Genomic DNA, 19,834 nt, shown 5'->3' with positions numbered 1-19,834 from the left:
AGGCTCTGATTGATCTATTCTTGGCCTCACGCTCCACACCCTCAGCTTATTAATTACCTTGAACACATGAAACCTTTTCCTGCTTCAGAGCCTTTCCTGTTCCTATTTCCTCAGTCTGTAATGCTGTTCTTCCAGATTCTTTACACATCTAAAGCATTCTCAACCTTCAGCTCTCAGCTTAAAAATTACCTCCTCAGAAAGATTTTTCCTCACTTCCCTATCTATTGATCCCTTTCTTTCCTCTTCCTGACTCCTTCCCACCCACCAAGTTTTTTTTAAATTTTATTTTGTTATGTTAGTCACCATACAATACTTCATTAGTTCTTGATGTAGTGTTCCATGATTCATTGTTTGTGCATAACACCCAGTGCTCCACGCAGAATGTGCCCTCTTTAATACCCATCACCAGGCTAACCCATCCCCCCACCCCCCTCCCCTCTAGAACCCTCAGTTAGTTTCTCAGAGTCCGTTGTCTCTCATGGTTCATCTCTCCCTCCGATCTCCCCCCTTCATTTTTCCCTTCCTTCTCCTAATGTCCTCCGTGCTATTCCTCATGTTCCACAGATAAGTGAAACCATATGATCATTGACTTTCTCTGCTTGACTTATTTCACTTAGCATCATCTCCTCCAGTCCCAGCCATGTTGATGCAAATGGTGGGTATTCATCGTTTCTGATGGCTGAGTAATATTCCATTGTATATATGGACCACATCTTCTTTATCCATTCATCCGTTGAAGGGCATCTCGGCTCCTTCCACAGTTTGGCTATTGTGGACATTGCTGCTATGAACATTGGGGTGCATATGGCTCTTCTTTTCACTACATCTGTGTCTTTGGGGTAAATACCCAGGAGTGCAATTGCTGGGTCATAGGGTAGCTCTATTTTTAATTTTTTGAGGCACCTCCACACTGTTTTCCAAAGTGGCTGTACCAACTTGCATTCCCACCAACAGTGTAAGAGGGGTCCCCTTTCTCCACAACCTCTCCAACATTTGTCGTTTCTTGCCTTGTCAATTTTTGCCATTCTAACTGGTGTAAGGTGGTATCTCAGTGTGGTTTTGATTTGAATTTCCCTGATGGCTAATGATGATGAACATTTTTTCATGTGTCTGTTAGCCATTTGTATGTCTTCTTTGGAGAAGTGTCTGTTCATGTCTTCTGCCCATTTTTGGACTTGATTATTTGTTTTTTTGGGTGTTGAGCTTGAGAAGTTCTTTATAGATCTTGGATACCAGTCCTTTATCTGTAGTGTCATTTGCAAATATCTCCTCCCATTCCTTGGGTTGCCTCTTTGTTTTGTTGACTGTTTCCTTTGCTGTGCAGAAGGTTTTTATCTTGGTAAAGTCCCAAAAGTTCATTTTTGCTTTTGTTTCACTAGACTTATGAGATGTATCTTGAAACAAGTGGCTATGGCTGATGTCAAAGAGGTTACTGCCTGTGTTCTCCTCTAGGATTTTGATGGATTCCTGTCTCACATTGAGGTCTTTCATCCATTTTGAGTTTATCTTTGTGTATGGTGTTAGAGAATGGTCGAGTTTCATTCTTCTGTGTATAGCTGTCCAATTTTCCCAGCACCATTTATTGAAGAGACTGTCTTTTTTCCATTGCATATTTTTTCCTGCTTTGTCGAAGATTATTTGACCATAGAGTTGAGGGTTTATGATGAAAGAACAACAACAATACTAAGTGGCTGACATGCTAATATCTCCATTTTGCAGTTGAGTGTGCCAAAACTCAGAGAGGCTAAGTCACTTCTCCAAGGTCACATAGCCAGTGAAAAAAGAGATTGGGATTTAAACCCAGGTAGGATGATCCAACAGCCCATAATTTTAACCAGTATGTCCCTGGTTTTCTTCATATTGTAAACATTGCAGGTATTCATTTAGAAAATCAGAGAATAGAAGAAAGTGGAAAAGAAAGAGAGCCTGCAATCCAGCCACCTGGATAACTCTTGTAATATCTTAGTTTACATACTTCCAGATACTTAATCTCTGTCAAAGCTGTTTTCAAATGGGGCCGTATACCAACAGACACATGAAAAGATGCTCAATGTCACTGATCATCAGGGAAACACAAATCAGAACCACAGCAAGATATCACCTTCTATGTGTCAGAATGGTTGGAATCAGAAAACATGAAATAATAAGTGTTGGTGAGGATGTAGAGAAAAAGGAATGTTCATGTACTATTGGTGAGAATGCAAGTTGGTTCAGCCACCATGGAAAACAGTATGGTGGTTTTTTAAAAAATTAAAAATAGAGTTACCACATGATCCAATAATTCTACTACTGGGTTATTTATCCAAAGAAAATGAAAACACTAATTCAAAAGGATGTGTGCACCCCTATGTTTCTCACAGAATTATTTACAATAGCCAAAGTATGGAAGCAACCTACATGCCCACTCTTAAATAAATGGATAAAGGAGATGTGGTATATAGGGGCACCTGGGTGGCTCAGTAGGTTGAGTGTCTGACTCTTGATTTCTGCTCAGGTCATGATCTCAGGGTTGTGAAATCAAGCCCCACATCAGGCTCCAAGCTGGGCATGGAGCTTTCTTAAGATTCTCTGTCTCCCTCTCCCTCTGCCCCTACCCCCACTGCTTTACTCTCTCTCTCAAAAAAAAAAAAAAGATGTGGTATACACACACACACACACACACACACACACACACACACACACACACACAATGAAATACTACTTAATCATAAAAAAGAATGAGATTGCCATTTGTGACATGGATAAACCCAGAGGGTATTATGCTAAGTTAAATAAGTCAGAGAAAGACAAATACCTTATGATTTCACTTATATGTGGAATCTAAAAAACAAAACAAATGAACAAACAAACAGCAGAAACAGACCCATAAATAGAGAGAATAAACTGATGGCTGCTAGAGGGGAGGGTATAAGGGCATGGGGGAAATGGGTGAAAGGCAGTGGGAGATACAGGCTTCCAGTAGTTACAGAATGAATAAGTCACAGAGCTGAGAAGTACAGCATAGGGAATGTAGTCAGTGACACTGTAATAACGTTGTAGGGTGACAGATGGTAGCTACACTTGTGGTGAGACAGCATCACATACAGAGAAGTTGAATCACTATGTCATACACTTGAAACTAATGTAACAGTGTGTGTCAACTATACTTCAATTTTAAAAAAAGAACACTAAATTTTTTAAAAATGTGGCCATATAGTCTGTTTTGTAACCTGTTTTTTTCCACTTAACAGCATACTGAAAGTTCTTTCCATGTCATCCCTCATTTCTGAATAGTATTAGCTGTTTCTACCAGGTGTCTACTCTGATCCAGGTACCCCACTAGGCCCATTACAGCTCATGCTCATAAAGCTTTTAGGTTGTTCCTGTTCTTGTCCCCATTTCATAAAGAGATGAAACTGAGGCTCAGAGATATAAAATAACTTGTCCAAACCATATAGTCAATAAATGGCAGGGACAGGAGTAGGAGATCTATACCATTTCTCAACTCTTACTTAATAATTCTCTTCACTGTCCCAGGTAGAGTTGTGTTGTCCCTTTGGTGAAATGATGGGGGGCTTGGGATAAGAAAAGGAAGAGCGGCTTCTTCCTGCCTTCTGGGGCTGCCCTGCCAAGTTGGTTGGGGATACGTGGGAGGTGGGGTCTGAGCATGCAGGGAACTGGGTAGAGTGAAAAAATACCTGGCAATGGAAGATTTTCAACTGGTTATTCTAAGTAAAATAGCTCCTTTCCATACACGCCTTGTGGTGGAGCTAACCAAACATTAATTAGAGCAGAAGTAAGAATTGTTATTTTATCTCCCATTTGCTGGTGGGTCAGGATCTGTTTTTAAAAAGCCCACAACAATCTAACCCTAAGGACTTCAAATGCTGGATATGTTGGGCCACAGATGTCAACCCAGGCCCACACCTGGTACCCTGAGGCAGGTACCCAGGCCTTCGGAACCCATCTCACTTCTGAAACCAGCTGGTGGTTCAGCATATAGTAGGAGCTCTAGGGAGGACTTTGGATATAGGGAAACCATATGTTTTGGTATTATGGGCTAGCCAGCAGGCAGCTAGCTATAAAAAGAGAGTGGCTTCTTCTAAGAACTTAAGCCCAAAAATATATGTGGAGGAAGTCCCATTTTTAACACCAGTATGGTGCCAAATATTCCTTTGTGTCTAGGAACTGTGGGCAAGTGGTGGTTGGGACCAGAGAAGGTAAACCTTGAAAGACGAGAGCGATGGCCCTGGTCCAAGCTGGACCCACTTCCAGCACAATTAAATCACACCACTGGATCTGGGTTTACATTCAAGCTCCATCACCTGTTTTGTGACCTTAAGTAAATTATTTCATCTCTCTGAACCTCAGCTTCCTCAGTTGTCAAATGGGCTGAAGAGAGCGATGGGGATTTATAAAATGGATGCCAAGTGTCTTCTGCAGTATCCAGTTCAAAAGCCATACCCAGAGAACAATGACTGTTGGGTGGTTACTACATTTGGGGCAAAGTGAAATTCTTACTTGTTCACTTTCTTGTCCCCATCTCCACAACCACAGCACAGGCTGTACCTGCCCCCAAGAAAGGCCTATTTCAGAATGTTCAAAGCCTGCCTGCCCTGCACAGCCCTGCCAATGGCCCCTCTTCCATGCTGCCTTTCCAGATTTTTCCCAGTTGTATATGGCTCTTCCCACCTCTGCTCTTCCTTAGAACTTGATCAGTGGTTCCCTGTGCTGTTCACCCCAGCCTGGGTTTCACAGCTCCTTCTGTGTCAGTCACATTCATTCTACTGATTCCCTTGAGAAGAAACTTCTTAGTTATTTTTCATCAGGCTTGGTAAATGTCTAGTCCTCAATAAACACTGGGTAATTATTCATCTATTCAGTATGTGTTCACTGAGTACCTGCTTTATGCCAGGCACAACGCTAGGCACCAGGGATGTAGCAGTGAATGACACAGATAAGACCCCTGGCATCACTAAACTTATATTTTAGTGGAGACAGATAATAAATGAATAACAAATCAATTGATAAATATATATATAAATCATCTTGGACTTTGAAAAGCGCTATGAAAAAAATGAGGTAAGGTGAGAGAGAGATGGGTGGCAGAGAAAATCCCTAGAGGAGTAGATGTGAGGAGGTGAGGTATGAACATAAACCTAATAGGTGGATGGAGGCACGTTTGGGACAATTTCAGGGAAGTGAGTTCCAGGCAGAGGGAACAGTAATTGCAAAGGTCCTGAGGTGGGAAGGAATTTGGTGTATGGTAGGAACAGCAAGAAGGCCAATGAGGCTGGGGCATGGCGATGATAGGAAAAATGGTACAAGATGAGGTTAGAGGTGAGCCAGATCAGGTTGACCCCGGGAAGGCATTTGGACTTTACTAAGGGTGCCAAATTTTAAGTGGGGTGGGGAACAGCATGATCCTATTTATAGTTTTAAAAGATTCTCTGGCTACTGTGTGGACATGGATTGTACAAGGATGAGAAAAGAAGCAAAGAAATGTGACAGTGATATTTAGGGTCTAGAATGGGATCTGTGGCTAAGGGGATGACTGGATGGTATGGACTAGATGTGGGGGTGAGAGAAGGAGACAAGGCAGAAATATCTCCCTGGTATTTGGTTCGAAGAGTGGGATGGACAGTGATGCCATTTCCTGAGATGAAGAAGAGGGAGAAGAGTTAGGAGTGTTGTGTTTATTTGGGGCCTCTTGGTAGGAGTTCATTAAAATTTTGTTTCAGGTATTTCAGACTTAACGTGTCAAAGAGACAGATAAACATGTTAGAGGTCAGGAGAGGGTCTGGAAATTTAAATTTGGGAGTTGTCAGCATCTACAAATAAAGGACTTGGACTGGAGGAGGTCAGCTGGGGCAAGATGGTAGGCAGGGTTGGGAAGAGGGCTGAGGCCTGAGCTTTGGGCAAAGAAAGAACTTGAGATTGGGCAGAAAGGAAGAACCAGCCAAAAATACTATGTAGGAACAACCTTGGTGCTCCTGAGTGGTTCAGTCAGTTAAGAGTCCAACTCTTGATTTTGGCTCAGATCCCATTTTCAGGGCATGAGATTGAGCCCCGCATTGGGCTCCGTGCTGAACATGGAGCCTGCTTAAGATTCTTTCTCCTTCTCTCTCTGCCCCTCCCCCACCTTGTGGGCACATGCATGTGTGCACACATGTTCTCTTTCTCTCTCTCTCAGAAAAAAAAAAGAAAGAGAGGAAGGAAGGAAGGAAGAAGGAAGGAAGGGCAACCCTCAAGGTAGAAGGAGACTGAGGAGTGGAGGGCCCTAGAAGCTAAGAGGAGTATTTTTAGAAGAAATCATCAACATCACCTGTAATCATTATTACAGGTGACGTCTTGAGCCCTGCTGTGTCTGTACTAAGTGTAAGACATGACTTACTCCTGGAATTCTTACCATCCATGAGATGGAAATCATTATCTCCATTTTCATGTGTGGAAGCTGATGCTTAGAGAGGGTACCAAATGATTAGTACATCTTTAGGAATGAATGAACTCATCTACATCCATTCTTTTGCAAACTGTGCCCACGCCACACTCCTATAGCCTACCTAAATGGAAAACAATAGGAACATAAGACCACTCTTCTTTGAAACCTAGCTCTGCAAGTGCTGCAAACAGTATACTAGCACACAGACTACTGGGGCTCTCCTTAGAGCTTGTTGTCTAACCCCCAGCTTCCCACCCCTGCGACTCACCACAGGAGTCCAGGGCCATCCCCCTGCCACAGTGCTGGAACACAGTGACCAGCAGCTGGGGCAATTAAAATGAGTCACTGCTGCTATGCCAGGGAAGTGCTGAGTGATTTGCAGCTGGTGACAAATGGATGACTGGCCACCCAGATGCAGTGTCTTAGATGAAGTGGCCTCATCAGTAAAATTGTTGCGTGTGGCCAGAGCTATTTACCCTGGTCTGGGAACCTTGATGCGTCATCCCAAGTGAGCCTCTCTCTGATCATAGCTCAGCTCAGTAATTAGCCAAGATGGACTTTTGTTTCTCCCAGTAATTTAGAGGCAGGCCATCTGAATTTCTGCCTTCACACCCATGTTTTCATTACTTTTTAAAAATAGCCATTTGAAGCAGATGACAAAGGGAAATAGGTTGAGCTCAGTGACCTCTTGAGCTCAGCTGAATGAAGGCACACAGGAGGTGTTCCTACAGTCCTCTTCCTCTTGGGAATGACAGGAAATGCTTTTGAAATAAAGAAGAATATCCATATCCAACTCCTTGTCAGAGAGGTCCTAGAGAGTAGGTTGATGGGATCAAAAGTTGATTGCTTTTTAATAACTTTCCACTTCCCACATCCCAAGGATCTGCTTTCCTGGGTGTCCCTGGCCATGGTGTCTGCTCCCTCACCTCCAGGCAGGCCATTGTTCCTCACAACATCTGCATTACCTCCATCCCGAAATGCTTACCCTGTGCCAGGCACTGTGCTACACGCCCCATTTGTATTTTCTTTTTTAATTCTTGAAAGTGCCTTGAGTACTATTACTTAATTTTGTAAAGAAACAAGCACAAAGAGATTTAGTGACTTGCCCAAAGTCACACAACCAGTAAGTAACAAGGCAGGACTCCATCCTGCTTTGTCTGACCCCTGGGTCCATTCTCTTGACCAGTGCCCTCTACTTTCTCCCTGAGGATAGCACAAATGTAATTGTCAAATGAATCATTCCAATATTTTACCTAGGTGTTTATGTGGAGGTGCTAATAACTACATAGATGTCAAGATACTTCTTGACTACTGTAGCACATTAACTTAAATCAAAAGTCTCTGACATTCACAGTAGAATTGAGGGAAGGAGGCAGCAAAATGTGGTCCAAGGCCACATCCAGCCTGCCATGAGTTTTTATAATTAAAGAATTTTATTAGAATACAGCCGTGTGTGTGTTTACATGTTGTCTGTGCTTTCACACCACAACAACAGAGATGGTAGTACATAAGGCCCTCAAAGCCTAAAATATTTACAACCTGGACTTGTACACCAGAAGTTTACCTATCCCTCGTCTAGAGCAACAAATCCAAGTTGAGAGATTAGAAAGAAACAATTAAAGGCCTGCAGCAAATCCTAATCCATGATCAGGATAGGAAATATCTGTCAGAACCAGAAAATGATCCAATCAGAGCCTAGTAATCCTCTATTAGCATCATCTTTAATAATGTATTTAGTGTCTTATTAACAAAAGGAAAAATATATATCATTTGAAAGAAGAGACAGCTTATGGCCAGCATCAAGAGCATGTCAGAATCCATTCACACAGTAGGCATGGACTGTCATTTGAGCGTTGTCCTCTCCATAGCCCCTGCTCCCATGGATCACCAAACCCGGTCACTTTGATCTCTTCATCTCTTCAGCCAGCCTTCCCCTCCCAATTTCTGTGTGCTCTGTTCTACCGAGTTCAATCCAGCATCATCTCTGTTGATCAATAATACCATAAGTAATAATCATCGCAACATCTTAAAAAAATCATTACAGCAGTGTGGTTAGAATAGTAATAGGAGAGTGACTGTAGTGTAATGGGAAAACAGAAGGGGTTGCCTAGTGCCTTGCTGGCAATAATGGGGAAGTTTACAGAAGCGATAATACCCCACTACCTCCTCCATTTACTTCTATCTACTGAGCCTTTCCTACCCCCACATCTATTCTGCTTGACAGTCTCCTATTTATACTCCAAAACCTAGCACAATTTTCTCCTCCTCTGGTAACTCTCCCTGACCCCTGCCAGCAAAGTAATTATCAAGCCTTTCTGTGTCCTCTTAGTGCTGCTTTCTTACTTGTCACATAATTGAGACAGTACTATAATTACTTTTTATGACATTAACATAAGATGGTGATGATGGCTGTACTGAGGGCCTACTATGCTCCAAACACCATATGAAACACTTTGCAGAGAATCAGGGTATCGGACCCCAAAGCTTGTGCTTTAATCACTAGGCTACACTGTCCTCCCATCTTCCCCATTGAAGGCAGAGACTGTGGTGTACTCACTTTTATCTCTGTAATGCCCAACAGTGCCTGCTGTACAACAATGCTTATAAAATAAATGAATAATAGTATGGTACACATTTCTAAAGATTCCTATCCATTGGTCACTCAAACGCTAACCTAGGTGCTGCTGAAAGAAGAGATTTTACAGATGTAATTTGAAGTCCCAAATCAGTTGATTATAAGGTACAGAGATTTTTCCAGGTGGGCCTGACCCAAACAGATGAGCCCTTTAGAAACAAGGGAGGGCACGTCATGCGATGAGCACTGGATGTTATATGCAACTGATGAATTGTTGAACACTACATCTGAAACTAATGATGTACTATGTGTTGGCTAATTGAACATAATAAAAAAATTTAATAAAAAAATAAAAATATTAAAAAAAAGGAAACAGTTTTCTCCAGCTAGTGGAAGTCAGAGAGGTTCAAAGAAAGAGGAATTGCCACACTATTACTGGCTTGAAGATGAAGGAGACATGTGAGGCCGAAAGCAGGCAACCTCTAGAAGCTGAAAGGAACCCCGAGGCTGACAGCCACCAAAGAAACAATGATCACAGGGAGGTAAATACTGCAAACAACCAGTAAACTTGAACAACCCGAGCTCCATATGAGAACCAGAGCCCCAGCCAACACCTTGATTTCAGCCTGGTTGCGAGCCTCAGCAGAGACTCTAGACACCCTGACCCAGACTTTTGATCTACAGAACTATGAGACAATGAATGAGTGCTGTTAGGAGCCGCTAAGTTTGTGGTGATTTGTTCTGCAGTGAGAGAAAACAAATACAAAGGAGGTTTCCAATTCTGTGGAGACGCTGGTGGTCAGACTGCTTTCTGTAGCTCCCAAATGTTCCACTGAGCTTTACAAGAAATGAGTGGTGGTTGTGATCCAACACCAGGGAGATATGCGTGGAGGAAGTCCATGCCCATCTAGAAATCAATCAGAATCTGGCGGGGGAAGTAATGTTCTACAGTGGGTAGAGTGCTGGATGAGAAATATGAAGTCCTGGTTCCTAGTCTCAGATTTGCCAATGCCTCACTCTGTGACCCTGGATAAATCACCTTATGTCTCATAACTGTAGATCTTTCATCTGTGAGATGGGGATAGTCATCCCTCTCCCATTCATTTTACAGGACTGTAAATATAAGATCAAGTAAGATAAAGAGTCCAACAAGCCATAGAATTTGTGACCAATTTTAGGGGAATATAGAGATTCCTCAATTGCTTAGGTACTTTGGGGAAGAGTTGTGCCAAGTTACAAGACTAATAAAATTGAGGTGACTAGGCATACCTCCAAGGGCCAGATCACAGCTATTCCTTCCCTACTAAGGGATTTATCCTGTAGCTCCCAACCAGAATAATCCTCACAAAAATATACGCCTCATGTTTCAACAGCACTTTTTAAAATGATTTTGCCTCTACCATTTTAATTCCAATAGCTTTTATTAGTTAAAGGAAAAGAATCGACTAAGTCTAGTACTGAAAGTTTTGGTTTCTCACCATGACATATGGTTAATCTCACCCATTACACAGAGAAGAAGACTGGGGCCCAGCTGGGCAGGCAACTTGCCAAGGTTATGGGTGGGGCTGGTCAGTGAAAGAGCAGAGACACTCATTCCCAGTCATGGCCTCTATTAATTCCAGTTCCCTACTTTTGGTATGGAACTGGGAAAATACAGAGTTCATGGATAGAGGCCCAGCTTTGCCTGTACCAGGTCTGAAATGAAGAAGGGCGTAGCCTTGCACTCAAGTTCCTATCATGTGGATCAAATGCAAATGAAGCATTGGAATCAGGTCACATTTTGAAGAGCCTCCCCTGACACTCTAGTTATTCCATGGATGACACTTGCTGGCTATTAAACAATAGACTCCTTCTTTGCTATCTTTATTAAGTAGGTGGGATGTGGGGAATAGTGTGCAGGATAAGCTGCTCTCAACACCTAGCAAATAAATACTAATTAAAGGAGAACAGGGAAGAAGGAGCCATTGGCTTGGAACTTTCTTGGGAGGGCTTTGAGTTTCACTAGATGATCCCCAACATGGGATACCTTAGCTAGGTCTCTCAGTTCAATCATGTTGGAAAAGGAGGTAGCCATCCTGAACACTTGGTTTGAGGCTATGACTCCAGGCATCCTGGGCTATAAGCAAGTTTGGATTTCTCCTGGCCCTGGAAAATATGCCCAATCTCTAGAATCCAATGTGAATAGAACTGACAGGTTATAAGAGAGGTGACATTCATGCACTCACTTGTTATTGAGGCCCACCCTGTGCTAGGTGCTATAAGGTTCTTTACTCTTGTGGAGCTTATGATCCAGGGGAACAACAGACTATCAACAATCACACAGAGATCAGATTTCAACTGCAATGTGAGCTGTATGGGGCTCTGAGACTCTTAAGTCTGAATGCTGAAAATGTACTGGGTAAGGTGAGGTCTGAAGGATGAATAGGGTTGATGCAATGATCAGGGGGAAGAGTGGCATGTGATAAGGGTGTGAGTCTTTTGAGTAGGAAGGACCAAACAAAGCCCAATGTAACCAGAGTACAGAGAGCATGTTGTGGAGACACTGGAGAGCAAGGCAGGGACCAGACCACATAGGGCCTTGAGGGTCACCAACGAGTTTGAATTTTATTCCAAGTGTAAGAGAAGGACTTTCATGGATTTTACACAAAGAAGCAACATGATACAATTAATGTTTTTATAAAGATCACTTAGGCTGATTAGGCAAAGGAATGGGAGGACAAGGGGCTGCTGCATGGAGGGAAGTCTAGTTTAGATGCTACTGTGGTCACTCAGACTTGGGAAAAGAGCAGCATCTTCAACACAGCCCTGGAACACTGCTATTTACCACCTCCTAAGGCAAAAGAGCACTGGATTAGTTATCAGAAGACTGGTGTGCTTTTGAGTACAGATGTATACTAGTCTTAGGGCATGGGGAGAATAGTTTTGCCTTTATGGGTCTCATTTTACTTGACTGCCCAATGGAAGCCATGCAGCCTGGTCTACCTACTTATGATTTCAAATCACAGAAACTCAGAGATGGGAGAGATGGGAGGAGCATGGAGAAGGCTGACCCCTTGTGATGTTTGACCTTTCCTCTAAGTAGACTTACGTCCCTAGCACTTTGTACCTGGGGGGGGGGGCCTAAGAGTGGGCACAAGACACAGCATTTCTGTAAATGGTCTACCACTTGAACATCTTCAGAAATGGGGAAACTCACTCTCACCCTCAGGATAGCCAACTCATTGGTGTACCACCCTACCCATCAAATACCCACTTCTTTGTATTTAGTGTTTGTTTTCCTGAAACTTCTGCCAAATACTCCTAAATCAGGTTTTGTGGTACCAGCCTCATGTCAGTCCTTCAGGGAACACCTCTCTCTGAGTCTTTTCTTCTGGTCCCCTCCTCCTGCAGCTATTCTTCACATAACATAGCTTTGCTCCACTCTCCTGGTCTCATTCCTTTAAACAAATTTCCTTTTATTTCCCTTTTAATGTGAAGCATCTAAGAACATTATTTTCCATATAACAAGCAATAACAAATATTTGTTGAACATTTTGAAGTGAGCCTTGTCTGCCTAGAATGAAAAGGAGCCTCCAAGAAACGGAAACAAACTGAACACACAGGAACATGGGAATAACCCAGAGAAGGTCAACCAGAAGGCTGAGAGCAGTGTGGAATAAGCAAGCAAGCTAGCAGGCCTGGGTTCCGCTCCTGGATCAGTGTGATTTGAGACTCAAGTTTCTTTATCTGTAAAACGTATGGGTTGGATTGGTGATTTGTTTGGTTGTTAATATAAGGTTTTAGTTAAGCACTGTCACCTACTGAAGGCTCTGAGGTTGAGGCTGTCAAGGCACATAAAGTTACAGTAGCTCCAGGATGACACTTCCTTAACCAGTTGAGCTGGATGGAAGGAGAAACAGAATGCAAATAACTTTATCACTATATGATTTGGTATAATTGACACCGTGTCTGTCGACCACATCAAATTACCCCATAAGACATCAACATCATTTTGAAATATCTTTGGGAAAATGTTCTAGAATTGGAAATCTCTTAGCCAAATGTGAAAGATCACAGTAGAACTCTTGACTAGTCCTATTTCTCTTCATTGTCGGGCATAAGAGAAGAATAGGACTCTAAGAAGAAGATCAGGGATTGATTTCTCACCTCATTTACCATTATCATAGTTGCCATTTTGATCCAGTACAAAATATTCTTTGTCTTTTATTTCAGCCCAACTCTTTCTCTGTGGTAGAGGGGAGCACTGTGCCTACCCTCAACAGTGACTTTCCCCTGAAGTGACTAGAGTACAAGTATTCTCATTCTGTCTCCAAACCATTCTCCCTTCCCTTCCTTCTAGTCCATCATTTTGGTGACCTTTGATGACCAAAAGAACAGGAATGAGAAGGCAGTCTGGAAACATTTCTGAACATGATCAAATGTGTGCATCACGTGTGTAATACATTTGTACTCATATATGTGTGCACAAACATTTGGTGTGTATGTAACTGCATTTAAAAGGATGTTTGTACATGTGTATGATTTTGTGGACAAGTGTTGACATATCTGTCTTTGTTGGTATGTGTATTGATGTATATGTATGTGTGAAAGTGGTGTGAATATATGCCTGTGGGGTTTTATCACCCCTGAAGAATAGCAACCACATAGGTCTTTATCTGTGATAAGGAACAAAATGCCAAGAAGAATCTCTCTGACATGAATTCTCGCATCTAGCTGACAGAGAAGGGTGCAATAGGGTTTGACAGCTCTGCTGACAGGGCTTAGGCTGGCCCTTGGCCCTACCCCATAGCCTTCTGCAGTTGATGTCTATGCTTCTGACACCTCTTCCCTTTGGCCTGCAGGTCCCTGTCTGGCCGCATCGTTGGTGGTGTCTGGTGGTTCTTCACCTTGATCATCATCTCCTCATATACAGCCAACCTGGCTGCCTTCCTGACCGTGGAGAGGATGGTGTCTCCCATCGAGAGTGCTGAGGACCTAGCGAAGCAGACGGAAATCGCTTATGGGACCCTGGAAGCAGGGTCCACTAAGGAGTTCTTCAGGGTAGGAACATCCCTTGTCCTAAGGCACCTTCACAAAAGGGAACCACTACTGTCATTAAAATATCCTCACTAAGGAGCATGTGATTGATTATAGGCAACCAGGGCAACTGCTTAACTCCGTACAAGTCAGGGAAACCAAACCCAGAGAATTTCTCAGCTTTCTACAAATCCCAGAGAAATCTACATTTCTGTATTTGTGATAACTTCAAAGCTCTTGCATTGAACCAGACTCCTTACATATGCCAGACTGTGCCAAGTTCTCTGAGGGCTGCAAAGGATATGACATGCAGTTCCTTCCCTGCTCCCACACATACTTGCAATCTAATCAGTAATTGATTAGGACCAGCTTAGGGACAAAGTCCAGACCTTTGCCCTTTAGGTCCCCTCCTTAGGGACTTGATGAATAAGAAGATGGTATATGGGTGCAGGAGGGGAAGAATGAAAGGGAGTAAGTCGGAGGGGGAGATGAACCATGAGAGACGATGGACTCTGAAAAACAAACTGAGGGTTCTAGAGGGGAGGGGGGGATGGGTTAGCTGGTGATGGGTATTAAAGAGGGCACGTTCTGCGTGGAGCACTGGGTGTTATGCACAAACAATGAATCATGGAACACTACATCAAAAACTAATAATGTAATGTATGGTGATTAATATAACAATAAAAAAATGTTTAAAAAAGAAGATGGTATATGGGAAACAATTACTGGAACAGGTGGTCTATTTAACAGTGCCAGGAGAGAGAAGATGTGAAGTGAGAGTGGAGGTGGTGGAGATATCATGTGACCAGAGACAACAAGTGAAGGCAGAGGAGCAGAGAGCTTAGGAGCCTAGGGTCAGCCAGACCTAGGACCAGGAACCTGGCTCCATCCTTGTCCTCTGGCCCTTAGCCCCGTTGACATTATTTTCCTCATCTATAGAGTCTGGAGAATAATATCTACCTCAAGGAGTCATTATAAGATTAAAAGAGATGAGGCATCTAAGACACAAGGCTCTGTTTCCTGTTAGGGCTTTGGGGTATAGGCATTTGGGAGCCATTTTGATGGAGGGGTAGGGATCTCTAGCCACAAACGTTGAAAACATTTCTAGGCATCATGAAACTAGGGCAGACCTGGTTGGCTCATTACATTCCAGGCAAAGGGGACAACTTGAACAAATGCCCCAAAGCAGAAAAACCTGTAGTTCCCTGGACTTTAGACATGTTCATCCTAAACGTTGAACAAATAGCACATGGAGTTACCATGTTTTGATGAAATAAAAAAATGATAAACAATTGCTACCACTTACTTAGCACTTACTATGAATCAAGCCCTGTGCTAGCACACCCTGCATGAATTATCTCATTTAATCCTCTCATTAGAGAGGAGTTAGAAATTTGTTGTCCCCATTTCAAATATGAAGCTCAGAGAAGTAAAAGTAATTGCCTGAGGTCACACAGCTAATAAGTAGCAGGAGGGGAATAGACAGCAAGCTTCTACCTTGCTTCAGGCAAGGATAGGGATCCTGTGCAGACCTACCAGGTTCTCACCGCAACTTCATGGAGCAAACCTCTGACCCAGGGCGAACCCACAGAGTGATGTGCTCAGTTTCCTGATCATGGGCTCGGTGTTCTATATGACAAGCAGGAAGGGGTCCAAAGTCTTAGCAATCACTGATCCAGTCTCCAAACCTAAAATCATCCACTTTCAATATATTGGAGCAAGAAGGTAACTTGGAGGTCACATGGTCAGAGTCTGTCATTTTAGAGAGCGACATGACTTGCTTAAAACTTACCCAACCAGCTAGTAGAAAAACCTCCTGTAATCTCATCATAATTCTCTGACATTTTTAGCCTGCAACTAAAATGTGAAGGAGATGTCTGATATTTGTCCATACAGCCAGTCCTATGCCCCAGGCCTACTGATGAAGTTGGGGAACAGCCAATTCACTTAACCACTACATACCCATGTTCTCATCCCCAATATCTGAGCACATCACCATCCCCAAAGCACTTTCCCATCCATGGTCTCATTTATGTTCCATCTGTGACCTATGGCAAAACAGGGGTTATATGTCCATTTTGTGGACAAGAAATTGGAATTCAGGGAACCATAATACAAGTGTTGAGGATGAACACAAGATGTGTTTCCTCATTTCAGCCCAAGCATTCTTACCACTGAACCACACTGTCCTAATGAGGTGGTGTCATTAACTGATTTTTTTTTAAAGATTACTCAGGTTATTAGATGGACCCATGGACAAATCTAGTCTAACATTTTCCTTTTGTAGTTGGGGAAACTAAGGCCCAGAGAAGAAAATGGGCAAACCCTAGCTACTCAGAGGCACGGCTAGGACTTATAACTTGAAAGTTCTCTGTTAATAACTATGTTAATTGACATATTTCTATTTCTTGTCCAGAGCACACTGTTAGGCATCTAGAAACAAGGCAATGTGTATTCTACAAGCTCTGTTCACGCACCAGGACTACTGTGCTGGTGACAATAGGTTACAGTTCATGTGCTAACTCTGATTAAACATCAGTGTTTGTCTAGAGTTCAATGTTGAGAGGTGACTCTGAGGGCACATCTGGGCACAGTGTGAAAGAATTCCTTGACTGGTATCTGTCACACATATAGGAAGGAAAACTGGTCTCAAGCCAGCCATATATTGGGCATCCTTATCCTAAAGTAAAACCCAAAGAAAGGGCATAATTATTAGTAGTAATTACACCACTTATGGAACACCTACTATGTGCCCGACACTGGGCCATACATTTTACCTTTGTTGTCATACAATCTCCATGGCAACACTGTGCAGTGGTTGCTATCATCACCATTGTCAGGAGAGGAAGACTGAGGCTCAGAATGTTATGCTACTTGCCCAAGATCCCCCAGCTAGTAAGATCTAAAGCCTAAAACAAGGGAGGCAGCTGGTTGCAGTGAAGAGGCAAGGGTGTGCAATCAGGAGACCTGGGTTTTACTCCTGGCTCTGCCACTAAGAAGCTACATGACATTGGAGAGTTCACTGCCACACTGCGGGACTCAGTTTCTTTACCTGTAGGAAGAGAGCACTGACAAGATGTGCCCCCATGAGGCCCTCCATCTCCGTGACTTTGACCCTGAGAATTTTCCCACTAGAACTCTGGTAGGTAGGGAGACAAGATCATCCACCACCCCCATAAGGCAGAAGGAAGGAATGGTGAGACAAGGATTCTTCTATCCCAGTCTCTGAAAAAAGTCTAGCTTCTAGTCCCCATGGCAGCCCAGAGCTTCTTGGCAGCCCCAACCCAGAGTCACTTAATCCTCCATCGACAGTTTAATTAAGATGTGTGAAGGGCTGTGAGAGCTGCAGATGATAGGAGAGATCCAAGAACAAATACCCCAAGTATGCTTCTAATCTTCCCTGCACTCATGCTGCCTTCACATCCCTGGAGATGAGATGTTCCTGATAGCCTGCTCTGAGCGGCTATGAGCACAGCCCTGGCATTTAGGGCACTGGGGTGAGGCTGAGAGCAGACATATTAATTTTCTGCATACCGTTGCCCAGAGGGCTCTTCAGCTCTGCCTATCAGCTGCCCCTTTTTCCCTGCCGTGGCCATCCTGTCAGGTCAGATTGCATCTTGCCATTGCCTTGCTGTGTGTTTTGTTAGGTCTCTGCCCGGAAGATCATCTGCAAATCTGGTCACAGCTGAATTTATACATTTCTCTGTTTCCTGTGAGAGAATATGACTCTCTCTCAGCAAATAGATGCTCTGATTGGTTCTGGGTATTTCCTCCCCTAACTTTGAAATTCTCCCTCCCTTTTCTCCTTTCTTTCTTCTTCTTCCTCACATGGACATTGTTGCTTGAATGATGTATCTTCGTGTAAAGAATCAGGTTTTTCAAGCCCACAAGGGACTCAAAGGTCCCCATGCCCCGACTCCTCATGGAACAGATGGGGAAAGACTAGAACCCAGGCTCCTCACTCCCAGTCCAGTGGCCTTTCCAGATGGTCAACCATACTGTAAAACACATCATCTCATTGATCTAATTATAGACTCCACCAAATGCCTCCCTGAAATTCTCAGTAACTATTTCCATTAACTTTCCCTTGAGAGCAGAATTTTTCTAGGCCCAAATATCTCGATAGATCAGTTGGTTCAAACAACAACGTCTATCAATATTTTGCCAACACTTGATGTTGGTATCAAGGAAATAAACCTGATATTTGTATGCAAAGAAAAATGATGCATTGTGTGTATGGTCATTTTATACTAAATGAATCTTAATCTGCATATTAACCACTAGATTACATGAGTTGCTTGACTCTAGTGCTGCCTTAAAAAAAAAAAATAGCCCCTTATATGTGTTTAACACTTGTCCATTTACAAAGCCAGACTCCAATACCCCTAAAATACGCCTACCCTTTGGGGAAAGGATGCTCTTTAGAAAGAGCATGTTAGATGAGAGGGATGACTTGTGGTCCTGGGTTGTGGGCCTTGACTAAGGAACTACTGTGTGCAAGGGTAATCCCTGTGAAGGACTCACAGAAGGGAAGATGCCCCCCCTCCTTCAAATAGTATCCACATACTTGAGACCTATACACAGCAAGGGTATCTCCCGATCTCGGTAGTCTAGCCTGACAGTCCAGTGAGTACCTGCACAGTGTGTCCTAGAGAAATACAAGCCCTCACAAGTGAGAGCCACAGAGGCCATAGAGATCAGAATCACCTGGGGAACTTCTGAAAAAGAATTTTTTCTAGGCTCCACCCCAGATTGCTGAGTCAGAATCTCTAGGTTTAGAGGAGGGGCATCTTAATATTTACAATTTCTGCACATGACTCTGGTGCCCACTAGAGCTTGTGAACTATTGTCCTTGAAACTGAAGTGGTCTCAGAATACATAGGATTTGTTCTGGTCTGTGGAATGACTAGTAGGATGTGGCTGGAGGGAACAAGTGTATCCAGTGAAGGATACGGCCTAGGCAAAGTTCCAAAGAAGGGAAGGTTCAAAATGAGTTCAGGAGGAAGGGAGGAAAACAGTTCGGCTAGATTTAGAGGCTTTTGAAATGTAAACAGGCTACAATATTAGGCCTCAAGTTATTAGCTTTATCAGACAACAGTTTACATTCTGAAGTCTGTCTTGTAATATGACTCATGATCCAGAAATTCCTCAGTGTTGTCCTCCAATAATGAAATCAGATTCCACTGATATTCGGCTCTCCACTTCTGGGCAGTATAAACATGGCCTTCTTGAACAATAGATAGGTTCTATAATGTCTTTAGAAGCTAGACAGGGTCCCATTTCTTCACTCTCCCCATATAGAAGGGGAATATAATTCAGCAGTAATTAAAAGATTCTGAGCTATTCTGTTCATTCTGTATTTGTAAGATATTTGTACTTTGGAACCTACTGGTACTAATTAGAGCCTCTTATTTTGCAATCACTCATAATTTGTTTCTTCCTGAGTTAATCTTGCTCATGAATGTGTGATCAAGCTACACTCAGCTCTTCATTAGTGTGTGTGCCGACCTCAATTCCAAACACAGCCAGCACTTAATTCCAGCTTTGTTCCTGTCCCCTTCCAGAGGTCTAAAATTGCCGTGTTTGAGAAGATGTGGACATACATGAAGTCAGCGGAGCCATCAGTTTTTGTGAGGACCACGGAGGAGGGAATGATCCGAGTGAGGAAATCCAAAGGCAAATATGCCTACCTTCTGGAATCCACCATGAATGAGTACATTGAGCAGCGGAAACCCTGTGACACCATGAAGGTGGGAGGTAACTTGGATTCCAAAGGCTATGGCATTGCGACGCCCAAGGGGTCCGCCCTGAGGTAAGTAGCC

The 19,834-nt window shown here is 43.1% G+C and overlaps 1 protein-coding gene and 1 long non-coding RNA gene across 6 annotated transcripts in view; one reads left to right on the top strand and one right to left on the bottom strand.

Annotated features, from left to right (window-relative positions):
• Nucleotides 1-19,834, bottom strand: part of LOC141372180 (uncharacterized) — a 71,219-nt gene that overhangs the window by 3,280 nt on the left and 48,105 nt on the right. The gene's annotated exons all lie outside the window — the stretch shown is intronic.
• The window catches only part of GRIA1 (glutamate ionotropic receptor AMPA type subunit 1), a 299,507-nt gene that overhangs the window by 240,802 nt on the left and 38,871 nt on the right, over nucleotides 1-19,834 (top strand). For 4 of the 5 annotated variants that reach the window (XR_012377477.1, XM_025867184.2, XM_025867186.2 and 1 more), the window contains exons 12-13: nucleotides 13,838-14,036; nucleotides 19,577-19,824. Coding sequence is in view for 4 of the 5 variants with exons in the window: in XM_025867184.2 (XP_025722969.1) it covers nucleotides 13,838-14,036; nucleotides 19,577-19,824 (447 nt within the window). In the remaining variant the exon portion in view is untranslated. The remainder of the gene's footprint in view (nucleotides 1-13,837; nucleotides 14,037-19,576; nucleotides 19,825-19,834) is intronic. The other variant, XM_025867185.2, reaches the window with a different exon arrangement.

This window comes from Callorhinus ursinus, unplaced genomic scaffold, assembly GCF_003265705.2.
Source record: "Callorhinus ursinus isolate GAN/ISIS: 27379988/994484 unplaced genomic scaffold, GSC_fseal_2.0 scaffold3, whole genome shotgun sequence".
NCBI lineage: Eukaryota > Metazoa > Chordata > Mammalia > Carnivora > Otariidae > Callorhinus > Callorhinus ursinus.
Note: the sequence above shows the minus strand (reverse complement) of the source record. Positions and strands in the feature narration are given on the sequence as shown.